The sequence below is a fragment of the Emydura macquarii genome, unplaced genomic scaffold (assembly GCF_026122565.2).
Source record: "Emydura macquarii macquarii isolate MOO-44397 ecotype Brisbane River unplaced genomic scaffold, CSIRO-AGI_Emac_v2 contig_2422, whole genome shotgun sequence".
Lineage (NCBI taxonomy): Eukaryota > Metazoa > Chordata > Testudines > Chelidae > Emydura > Emydura macquarii.
In genome coordinates, this window is record NW_027132559.1 from 1,234,340 (window position 1) to 1,246,932 (window position 12,593).

At 42.9% G+C, this 12,593-nt stretch overlaps 1 protein-coding gene across 5 annotated transcripts in view; it reads right to left on the reverse strand.

Moving 5' to 3' along the window:
• The window catches only part of FYCO1 (FYVE and coiled-coil domain autophagy adaptor 1), an 82,063-nt gene that overhangs the window by 11,934 nt on the left and 57,536 nt on the right, over window positions 1-12,593 (reverse strand). For all 5 annotated transcript variants that reach the window (XR_010922319.1, XM_067561744.1, XM_067561745.1 and 2 more), the window contains 2 exons: window positions 4,171-4,266; window positions 2,024-2,234 (listed from right to left, as the gene is read on the reverse strand). Coding sequence is in view for 4 of the 5 variants with exons in the window: in XM_067561744.1 (XP_067417845.1) it covers window positions 2,024-2,234; window positions 4,171-4,266 (307 nt within the window). In the remaining variant the exon portion in view is untranslated. The remainder of the gene's footprint in view (window positions 1-2,023; window positions 2,235-4,170; window positions 4,267-12,593) is intronic.

The window sequence follows — 12,593 nt, forward strand, 5'->3', positions numbered from 1 at the left end:
TAAAAGCCATTGTTACAAACAAGCGCCCTTTTTCAGCCATCGTAAGCATGGACTACACTACAAACTTATGGAAAACCCAAACCCCTGAGCAATGCAGTTATACTGACCGAATTCCCAATGCAGACAGCACTATGTCAATGGAAGGATTTCTCTGTCAACATAGCTACCGTCTTTAGGGAACGTGGAGTATGTACGCTGATGGGAGAAGCTCTCCTGTAAGTGTAGACAAGCCCTTAATGAAGAGGCCTTGCCTGGAAGAGCAAGGAGACCAGCTATCTTTCCTATCACCCTCCACAGCAGGGAGGCATAACAGCAGTTTATAAAGTAATTTTTTTTTTCCTCACTCTTTCTTCTCTTCATGTTTGTGCTCTGTTTATCTGGTAAGGGAGAGTATACAAGTAATGTAAGAAGTACAAAATAGGGCTCTGGCCCTGCAACTACTACCTGTGCTAGCGACCCCTTTGAAGGCAATGGGACAATTAGTGGACATGTCTTAGCTAGAAAAAAGGCGTATTTTAACCTGTGTTAAAATCCTCAAGACAAGACAGTTGTAGTTTTAATCAGTTTTAGCTGGTCATGGGAAATCCCTAGCTCTCTCCATTAACATGGGTTAAAACTACCACTGTTTTGTCTTCCCTACAATATTAACATAAGTTAGTTAACATAGGTTAGCTTAACAAGGGTTAACACCACACCTTTTTTCCTAGTGAAGACACAGGCAGTGTGAATCAGGAATGGAGTGTGGGCTCTTTGTGCTGATCCTGCAAGATGTTGAGCACTTGGGGTCCTATCCAGCAAAGCACTGAAGCATGTGCTTCATTTTAAGTCTGTGAATAGCCCCATTGACTACTTGATCTTTCAACAGATGGTTTGTGTTTAAGAACCTTGCAGGATTGAGCCCTATGTTATTTACAAATAATTTTAATACAAAAGACAAATATTTAAGGAAAAAAATTAAACAAAACAGAGATTTTGCAGGTTTGAGCTGAAGGAGCTGATTGTTTAGCTTAGTGACAGTGATTTAACTTTAAATACAAACACCAGAAGCTAAAGTGCCATTCAGTACGTCACCCTATTTCCCCAGGCAACACTAAATAATTAAAGGTGCACTTCTTCATAGAATCATAGAAGAGTAGGGTTGGAAGACTGTTAGAAGTCTTTGGAGTCTCATAAGATCATACTATAGCAATAGAATGTACCAGGGTGGAATACTTTAAAATTACTGTGGTGGTTCTTTGCAGATAAAACACACATCTCTCAATAAACTGAGTTTAGACATGAAATCCATACAAAAATATCCATGCTTTGAAAAACTGCACAATAAAATCCTAACAGCAAGCAATACGCTAGAAATGGACACAATTCTGTCCATCTGTTATCATTGGTCTGATACCTGGAATGCAAACTCTTCAGGGCAGGGACCATCTCTTTGTTACATGTTTGTGCAGTGCCACGTACAATAGGATCCTGCCTTTAAAATGCCACTACAATAAAAATTGTAAATAATAATACCCACCATCATCATCTTTGGTGCATGGCACAAATAGAAGAATTGATTTAGAATAATAGCATCATAGAAGATTAGGGATGGAAGGGACCCCAGGAGGTCACCTAGACCAACCCCCTGCTCAAGGCAGGACCAACCCCAACTAAAACATCCCAGCCAGGGATTTGTCAAGCCTAACCTTACAGAACTCTAAGGATGGAGATTCCACCACCTCCCTGGGTAACCCATTCCAGTGCTTCATCACCCTCTTAGTGAAAAACTTTTTCCTAATGTCCAATCTAAACCTCCCCCACTGCAACTTGAGACCCTTGCTCTTAGTTCTCTTCTCTTGCTAAGACATTTTGACACTTTTATATTTGTTACTATAGTGATGCAATTTCAAGTGACATTTGTTGGGGCAATGATAAGTAAGTTTGCTGGTTCCTCAAGTCAAACTACTTCACCTCATGTGGTGAAAACAATTCCTGAGGTAGCTCAGTGAGGGAAAAAAATCCCATCCTGAAATAATTGCCTTACTTTGCACTGATCCAGTGTCGCTTCTTCTGATTCTTGGTAGACAACGCTGAATGCTATGCTCTTTGGATCTGATGAAAACACCCAGCTGATTGTAAGGCCAGACTCTGTCACAGTGATGGGGATGATGCTGTAGGTGCTGGACTTAATAAACAGCTCCCTGTTGCTGTCCCCAAAATTTAAAATATCTTCAACTGTCAGGGGTAATTTTATCCTAAAAGACAAACGTAACCATTGGAGAGGATCAAATTAGATTGTGAACACATCTGAACAGTGGACATTGATATTTTATTTTCCTTTGTCTGACCCACTCCATGCAGATTCCTCAGTGACTTTGGGGTAAGTCTAGAAGATGCATCTATGCAACCTTGGATGAATGCAAAAACCAGCTGATCACAGCCTAGTACTTTCTACTGCTGCTGGCACTCAGGGACTTCACTCATTAATTTATTCAAGTGTAGTAAAAAGGTGTCATGTTGAGTGTAGTACAGATACTTGACTTCAGTGTTACTTAACACTGTAGTTTCTCTTAATCAACGAGAGTACAACCTAATGTTTGTAATACAAGATGGCATGAGAAAGACTGCTGCCCTCTGCTGTCTCCTTTATATGTAAACGGACGTAATTTACCATACGAACATCATTCATACTGAGAAATGGATGTTTAGGGGAAAAAAGATTTAAAGAGCGAGTGAACATGAGCAGCCATTCTACTAAATGTCACATTGTGTTCTGTCCTGGGGCTTATGGGGCAATTGACACTGAAGCTCACATTGTCAGTGAACAAGCAAACTATGTAAGTGCCAATTTTGGGAATCTACGATTAAACTGAATTCTCTCCAGAACGTTGGGAGGTTCAGCTCTTTAACACTTGGTCAGACCACCTCACTATAGTGGTATATTTCACAACTATATCATTAGATCCTCAGCTCATTATCTTCAATGCAGTTTCACCAATTAATACCGGCTGAAGAGGATTAATTCCACAGTATCTCCATTGGTGGTACTCTGATACATCATTGTTTAGAATCAAGAAAAATCAACCCAGCAAAGAGCTAACTGTGAGCTCTGGTATTATGATACACTGTAATAAAGTCATTGTCTGCCATCAAAAGTCAACTCTTGCCAGCAGATACCTCACAATTCCCATAGTTACTTCCTACTCTAATTATGGGGATGACAATGGTGTCTCAGCCATCTCTTTGGTAACAGATGGCAAATGCTGAGTTTTAATGATAACTACTGCATCCAGGCCAAGGAGAAATGCTTAGCTATATTCATAATGTTAGTTCTGACCTTAGAATATGAAACAACTACTGAACTTTCTCGGATACGCTCAATTTGAGTAGCTGATGACATTCCCCCTCCCCACCCCATTGGTTGGGTGTGCATTTTGTTACTGCTGCCTTTGCTTGGACTTTCAGAACAACAGCAACAAAATCCCAGCATTGACCAAATCACCTTACTGTAGTCAAAGTAGAAAACTTTCCCACAGCTGAGCCAAATTTTCAAAAAGTGTCTATGGGTGAGGACAAAAATGATGGACAATGCTATTAGCTGCTGTGCAATTGACACTCTATTGCCTGTGCGTGTAAGTGTTAGCACTCAAGTTGTGTGTGCACACAAGTGAAGGCTGGGTGGGGCTCTTTTGAAGATTTATTCATATTGGGGCATATATAAGTTACTCATCAGGACAGAAGCTATGGACAGCACTAGCTGTGCCAGAATCATTTTGGGTAGGGGTGAGTGGCTGATGGGAAATATGCCCCTTCCCCAAAGGTCATAAACGCCCCACCCACCAAACATGCAATTTGTTCCTCCAGCTACTGAAGCACTAAAGACCTCTCTCCAGGATTTCTGTTCACAGTGTCTCAGTTCCCCCTATGCTGCAGCAACAGTGGGAGGAAAGATTTCCTGGCCCCAAATGGATGGGCAGGCAGGAGGGCAAGCAGATGCTCTACTTATCTACCTCCCATACACACTATTTAACTGAGGTATATCCCCATGACACTGCTCTGAGGGCCAAATCCTGTCCTCAGATGCATATGGCCTGCTCCCACTGAGGTCAATGAGAGTTGTGCTCATGTATCCAAAATGCACATTTGGCATTTATCATTTAAACCAGGTAGTCGTGAAGCTGTTCTGCTTACATCAGTTCTCCTGACTTCAGCAAACATATCTCAGCATCTTGGGCCACTTGCAATTCTTCTGAGTCATCAAAGGTCGAAGAATCACACGTGCTGTTCCTATCGCAAGAAGAGAGAAAGCTGTTATTAAATATTCCCTGAAACAGAACAGCACAGAGACAAGTAATCACAGTCATACCCCTTGCACTCTTGCCTCCCTCAGGAGATTCATTTCAATTACTAAGGGCCAAACTTGATTATCTTTGCTACTGTATTTGTAACATACTACCACCTAGAGGCTCTGACCAAGACTGCAGCCCCATTGTGGTGGCCACTGTACATACATACAGTAAAAGTAAGGGACAGTTCCCACCCCCAAAGAGCTTGCAGTGCAAATAGGGAAGATAGGCAAAGATAGGAGAAAGGAATCATTGCTATCTCCATTTTTACATATGAGGCACAGAGAAATTTAAGTGGTTTGCCAGGAAGTCTGGGCAGATCCAGGAATTAATCTCAGATCTCTGTCCCAATCCAATGCCTTACTTCCAAGACCTGCTTTCCCTGAGTAAGAGTGAGGAAATTCACAGTGAGGGTAAAATAATTAACAGTATTGTATGGGTCAAATGTGAAACCAGAGATGACTCCACTGAGGTCAATCAAGTTACAGCTGAGTGAGAGGAGAATCCAGCCCATTGTCTGGACAGGATATAACACAACAACAAAGCAGACAAGGTCTCCAAGATACATAGATATTTAGTGGCATTTCCCAGTAGACAGGTAAGTCTATACTGATACCAGCTTCACTCATCTTGATGTTCCTGCACCACAGCTGTCTTCTTCTCTCCCTACTAAGCACGTGGTCATGAAAACATTCTAATGTCCAGTTACTCAGCTAATGTTTGTACTGGGCTTTGAAGATGTAGGATTAAAACCTGCCCGGGCCAGAAGCCAGCTTGTCCCCATGTATAAAGACCCTGAGATAGAAAGTCTGCTGGGGTAGGGTGGCAGGGCGGAGATTGTGGTGACGACAAACTCCCCACTTCAGGGGGCCAGGACAGCCTCAAAAGTGGTTGCCACTGGCCGAAGAGTGGGTAAGGCCAGGATAGTTTGGGAATACGCAGATTGATTGCATCACCTCAGCAGCATATTGCATGGGTTTCCTGTGGAGATGCTGGCAGATTTCAAAACTGCCTTCTAACCCTGATGGAGGGCAGACAGCAGCAACCTGGTTCGATTTTCCCCTCCAGCACCAGGGGGTAGCCATCTGATAGACGGAAGTCAGATTTATACTGGATCTGGCCTGCAAAGTGTTCTCTGAGCGTGTTGTTATTCTGATGAGGTCACTCAAAATGCTGCTCCACCTTGCAATATGTTTACAAGACATATCTTCATGATAAAAAATTAAATCTTCTGCACCTATTGGAAATAATGGGTGAACCAGGAACAGAAATATATTGAACTTCAGCGTATCATAGAATCAATGCTTCTCTCCATTACATGCTGCAATGAGTGGAGTGGAAGGCCTCATATTTTGTGGCAAAAGTGGTGCATGCAAGGGAAAAATAGGCTCTGCATCAATTTCACATACTGGTGTAGCCTATGAAATACAGGGTTGGGGGCTGCAGAGAGGCAGGGGAAACGGAGTCTGAAAAACAGCTTGTCTGCAGCATGTTCCCTATTGAAAGTGATGAAACACACATGGACATTACTTATTTACTGTATTTACTTTGCCTACGTACTCCAATGCCTCCATCAGAAGTGTTACAGGAGCCAAAAGTAACGTGCCAACTGCGCCATCTAGGCTGCCAGTCTTATGGGAGAATCCTACAGATTTTAATATGTATGAAACTAACAGGATTCTATAGAAATTTCTGCAAAAACCTAAAAAATGTAATAGAGCAGGTAGCTGTGATTTTCTGAATCAGCCTAGAGAATTGTATAGCCAGGATATCATTCTCTAATATAGACCAGTTCCAAACAGCTATCGAGAAGTTCATTTTCTATTATATTCTATAGAACTTTACTATAAGTGGGATGACGGGGTTAGAAGGCTAGCAGCAAAGCGGAGAAAGCGCCTAAGCGCAACAACTCCCACCACACGTCATCAGCAGGGTTTGAACGTATCACCTTCAGCAACGCACAGACATCCACCACTTCAAAGAAGTAGTAGTAGTCTTTTATCATCACGATGGATTAAACTAAGAGGGGCAACACTGTCAGGAACTCAGCTGGCTCCTGGCACAGTCACCTAGCAACTCAATGAGCTTGGCTAGACCCAATAAACCCTCACCAAGTGACGGTGCTCGCTGATTGGACAGAAGGGCCAACGGATTCCTATTTAAGCCTGGTAGCAACAGCAACACAGTGACTGTCCCATGCATTCATGTCTGCAGCTGCATCAGACTTGCTTCCTGTACCAGCCTTTGCTCCAACCCCTGCCTGTTGCTGCCGTAGTCACTGCCTTCCTCAGTACTCCTGATTCCTGGCTCTGACCACTGGCTTGTTCCCTGTCCACCTCTCTGGTTCTGCCCTCTGATTCTGCTCTGACCATGAGGCCAGACTCCTGTTCCAACCACTAGGCCGCACCACCCACACCCTAGTGTGTTACAAACAACACACGTTATACAAGCAAGTTACATAAACTCATAATGACTTGTCTTCTGTAGAACTATGGTTCACCTATAGGTCCTTGGCCAACTCCTGTCCTCACCAAAGCTGTGCCAATATGACTCAAAGTAATTAGATATGGAAAAGATCTACTAGGTCATCTAGTCCAGCTCTCAGCCAATGTAACACTTCCACTACGGTATATTCCATAGTACTTTGCCCAGTCTAGTTTTGACGAGCTCAAAAAATGGGGCTTCTACCACCTCCCTTCAGGGCTATTTTCCATTATACTCAGCCTAAGTTTTCCTTCACTCAGTTTCCTCCCGTTACTTCTAGTTTTATTGCATGGATATCCGTAAACAATTTGCCACAGCAAAAATCATTCTTCTGGCTTTGCTGTAAGTGGCTCAGATTCTGCTGTCATGATATGTACCATTATATTAAAGTTCCTTAATTAATCCATTAATCCCACACTCTTTACTGGCCCCTTGGACTATAAATTAAACCACAGGGGCAACACGTGGAGCCATGTTCCATCCCTTGATCAAGCAGGTATTCCGTTGAGGTCCCTGCTACTTGTGGCTGCTAGTCTTGTGCATTCTCTCACTTGGTCCCTCTCCTCAACTTGCTATGCAATTTAACTGATAAGAGCAACTAATTCTGCCCACCCACTGAGCACCAGATCAGTGCAAAATACACCACTTTGCCACGTTTACTCATTTCGTGACAAGATTACACCTCACTTGACATCTTTCCCACTATCTTTGTCACAGCACAATTTGATTCGTGGGCCAAATTCTCATCTCAGTTACTGGGAGGCTACTACACTGAAGTCAATGGTACAAATTCATCCCTGGTAGCTCTCCACTGAGAACACAAGAGTTATACCAGAGAAGAATGTGGCCCATAGATGTCAGTGGTGTTCCATTAATGTATAGGAAAATTTAGCCCTGTATACTTATCTAACCTCACTAGGTGGCAGTCCATCACTCATCAAGATTGTTCCTATGGTTTGCATGATGTACACATTTCTTTCTCAACCACGTCAGCGCGTTCAGGTTATTTTGCTTCCCTTTCTTTTAAAAGCAGAATGGACCACATGACATAAAGAACTAAAGAATTGAAAATATTTTTCACATACACACACACACACCCTGAAATTAATCTAGAAATATTATGATAATCTATTACGATAGTATTTTGAGTGAGGATAAATGCTCCAGTAGAACAAAATAGGAAACAGCCGAGCTTTTGCTAATTTCAGAAGCCAAAGTTGAATAAAACTTGCTTGTTTAACTTTCCTGCCATCATTTTCCATTTTCACAAGAATCTGAGCTTCCATCGGGAAGCAGAAGTTATGAAATACTGCCAATCAGATTCCTCACAGAATTTCTTGTTGAATTTCTCGTCCAAAGAGAATTTACCTGACATGATTATTATTAGTAAGGCCCTATTCAAATTGTGGGATGATCTTCAAATAATTGTGGCTGAGTTGCAGACAAGACATGGAAAATCACGGAAAAGTAAGAATGGACCTTTATTAATAGAGATAATTTGGAAAAGCCAGAGTAGACCTATTTGTTTAAGAAAAATTTGCTGGAATAATATAAATAAGGATACGATTCTGTCACGGAGGTCACAGATTCCATGACTTTCTGGGACCTCCATGCCTTCTTCTGGGGCAGGGATGGAGCAGCTGTCAGCTCTGGGCCGGCCATCTAACAGCTGACTGGTGGCTAGTCCCAGGGCTGAGGAAGAGCTGATCGGCAGCCATCCCCATGCCACCAAACAGCTGACCAGCATCCAGGCTTGGGGTTGCTGGAGCAGTGGCTGGAGCGGGGACAGGCCCGCCTGGGGCTGGAGCAGCAACCATCAGCCACTGTCACAGAAGCAGCGGTGGGACTGGAGCAGCTGCAAGCCCCAGCAAGCACTCTGTTTGTTCCCCTTCTCCCAGAGCATTTTTAGTAAAAGTGAGGGACAGGTTGTGGTCTTCCATAAATTTTTGTTTATTGCCCGCGACCTGTCCCTGACTTTTACTAAAAATACCTGTGACAGCATCTTAACCTCAGATATAATCACACAAGTATTACATTATGCCTGCTAACTTTTTTTGATAACCAGACATTTTGCTGCAACTATATTACATTCATTAAAAAAAAAAAAAATGACTGGTACAATATAAATTTCAGAAGACTAAAAGTCTTAACACAACTGCTGCAGAAATCAAATCCAGTCACTTTAGCCTTTTACATTTTACAAGCATTGACTGTTAGTGCAGTACTAACTGCATACTCAAAATGTATGCAACACTGTTGACTGTGCAAAGTAAGCTAATTAAAATCAAAATTGTGGTGGAAGCCTAATATTGTGGGAGCCACAATTTTTGCAATATTACAAATATCACAAATGAAGTAGGGCCTTAATTATTAGTATGCAGTAGTGCCTGGGTGCTCAAGTCATGGACCAGGACACCAGTGTGCTAGGCGCTGTACAGACGCAGAACAAAAAGATGGTTCCTGCCCCAAGAAGTTTACAATCAAAGTATAAGATAAGAGGCAGGAAGTGAATATAGATGGGGAAGCACAAACTAGAACTAGAGAGCAAGATAGGCAGTGGTCTTAGCATACCAGCTGCCTAAACATTGTCAAGTTTTTTGTAGGCACCATGGCAAAGGAGAGTTTTAAGGAAAAATTTGAAGGAGGAAGAGAGCCTGTCCAAGCTTCATTTCCAGCCAAACACTGTGGGCTGGGAAAGGTTCAGGGAAGCAGTGAAGAGTTCCAGATAAACAACTTTTGGGTTCTAGTCTGAACTCAGACTCTGCACTGTGCATTGAAGATGCAGGATTAAATCTTGCCCAGGCCAGAAGTCAGTTTGTTCCCATGAATAAAGCCCCTGAGACAGAATGTCTGCTGTGGGAGGGCAGACTGTGATGATGACAAACTCCCCACCTTCAGGGGGCCAGTACAACCTAAAAAGTGGTTGCCACTGGCCAGAAAGTGGGTGAGGCCAGGGCAGTCGGGGAATAAACAGATTCAGTACACCTTCTGAACAGTCTTTGGCGCATGGGTTTCCTGTGGAGACGCTGGCAGATTTCAAAGCTGCCCTTTAACCCTGAAACCCTGATGGAGGGCAGACAGCAGCAATACGGTCTGAAGTCCCCCTCCAGCACGTGGGGCCAGCCTGGCACAGGGAGATGAAATTTATACTGGATCTGGCTTGTGAAGTGTTCTGTAAATGTAATGTATGGTTCATTATTCTGATGATGGGCAGTAATGGAAAGTGGATTTTGTGGGGTAGAAGGCAATGCTACAAAATGTAGGCTCGTAAGACACAGGGCCTTGCTGACGGTTCAGGACATCTGTTATTATGGTCTATGCAGTGAGCAATAGGCCAATAGGAAGATCCTTGTGTTCGATTGGGTCCACTGGAGAAGAATTAGAGATGTCAGCTTCTAGCAGCATTAACGCTTTCTCCCATAGGTCATGAAATCATTGTAGAGTAAGGAACTCGCAGGAAGGGATTTGATGCCTCTGGGAGCAGCAGCCAGTGTGCAACCATCGCTATATGCTGCCAACATGGACAGTGGCTTCGAGGCACAATCCTTCATGAAGCTGCATGTTTGTTCATTCAACAAAGAGCGCAATTCATAACATGAAGGTAATGACAACGGGAAGATTAAACATCCTCTGACTTGATCAATCCTATTGTAACAATTAATTTAACATTAACGTTTTTCTTATTTGGAAGAGTTTCACGGAACACACACCTGATTTTCAGTGGAGGTCCTGAGATTCAGCAGCCATTCAGTCACACTTCAGTACCCATACAGACAAACCATACAGAGAACAATCAATATAATAGAGCAGATAACACTGAGCTGTCAACAATTTCCATGCTGAGAATGCTGCTTAGAGTAGAACATCAAAGGTGATTTATGGAAATGTGAGTCATGAGTCAAAGGAGGAAACCGATTAGAATCATGGTTCAGCTACAAAGTTCCTGAAACTGTGCAGAGCGGTGAATTTCCTTGGTCCTGATAGAACAGTAGATGTTCTGATATTGTTAATAGAGTATTTTGCCACTTGATTTATCAAAAGTCACACAGGAATGGGCTACCTGAGGAATCCCAGAAGTGCGGTACTCCATACATGAAATAGGGCTTATAGGGATATGGGAGGAATATTTCCTCTCAGGGGAAGGATACCCCCACACGAGGTCTGAGGGAGAGAGATCTTTGGCTGTTCAATAGCAAGCAGGTTTCAGACACGGTTTGAATCAGATTAATTGGCCTTACCATGTAGCTAAATTGATAAAGTAGCTTGAACGATCTTTCCACAGATGTCCCACTGAGCAATTATTGTTTTAAAAAATTGTTTTCTGCTTTCTTTGCTGTACCTTCAAATAAACACACAATTTGTTTTATCTAATCCTAACTAGATCTGACTGTTACTATTTTTTTCATTAATACCAAATGTATTTGAGCTTCAAAATGCAACTATTTGTACCAGAAACCTGACTCTAAGATTTGTGTGTATTCACCAATCTTTGGGGCCTTGTAGAATGGCTTCCATTAGGAGGATAAATTGATTAAACAACTTGTGAAGAATATGAGAGATGCCTGTATTATTTTTATGAATATTATGTGATTATGTATTTGTTTGATCGTTAGCATGTTGCTTGCATAGGGTTAACCTTGGAGAGCATTGGAGAGTGTTGCGGACAACTTCCTGGTGCAAGTGCTGGAGGAACCAACTAGGGGCCGTGCTCTTCTTGACCTGCAGCTCATGGAAGAATTGGTCGAGAAACTAGAAGTGGGTGGCACCTGGGCAGCAGTGACGATGAGTTGGTAGAGTTCAGGATCCTGACAAAAGGAAGAAGCAGAATACAGACGGACCCTGGACTTCAGAAAAAGCAGACTTTGACTCCCTCAGGGTAGGATCCCCTGGAAGGCTAATATGGGGAGAAAGGAGTTCAAGAGAGCTGGTTGTATTTTAAAGAAACCTTATTGAGGGTGCAGGAACAAACCATCCCAATGTGCAGTAAGAATAGCAAATATGGCAGGAGACCAGTTTGGCTTAACAAAGAAGTCTTTGGTGAGTTTAAACCCGAAGGGAGCTTACAAAAGGTAGAAGCTTGGTCAGATGAATAGGGAGGAGTATAAATATACTGCTCAAGCATGCAGGAGTGAAATCAGGAAGGCCAAAGTACAATTGGAGTTGCAGTTAGCCAGGGACGTGAAGGGTAACAAGAAGGGTTTCTATAAGTATGTTAGCAACAATAAGGTGGTCAGGGAAAGTATGGGCCCCTTACTGAATGGGGAGGCAACCTAGTGACAGATGATGTGGAAAAAGCTGAAATACTCAATACTTTTTTTGTCTCTGTCTTCACAGACAAGTTCAGCTCCCAGACTACTGCACTAGGCAGCACAGAATGGGGAGGAGGTGAGCAGCCCTCAAAGATGAAAGAACAGATTCAGGACTAAAAGCTGTACATGCACAAGTCCACAGAGCTGGACGTAACGCATCCGAGGGTGCTGAGGGAATTGGTTGATATGATTGCAGAGCCATTGGCCATTATCTTTGAAAACTTGTGGTGATTGGGAAAGATCCCTGATGATTGGAAAAAGGCAAATATAGTGCCCACCTTCAAAAAAGGGAAGGAGGAGGATCCGGGGAAACAACAGACCAGTCAGCCTCACCTCAATCCCCAGAAAAATCATGGAGCAGGTCCTCAAGGAATCCATTTTGAGGCACTTGGAAAAGAGGAAGGTGATCAGTAACATTCAGCATGGATTCACCAAGGGCAAGTCATGCCTGACCTACCTGATTGCCTTCTATGAC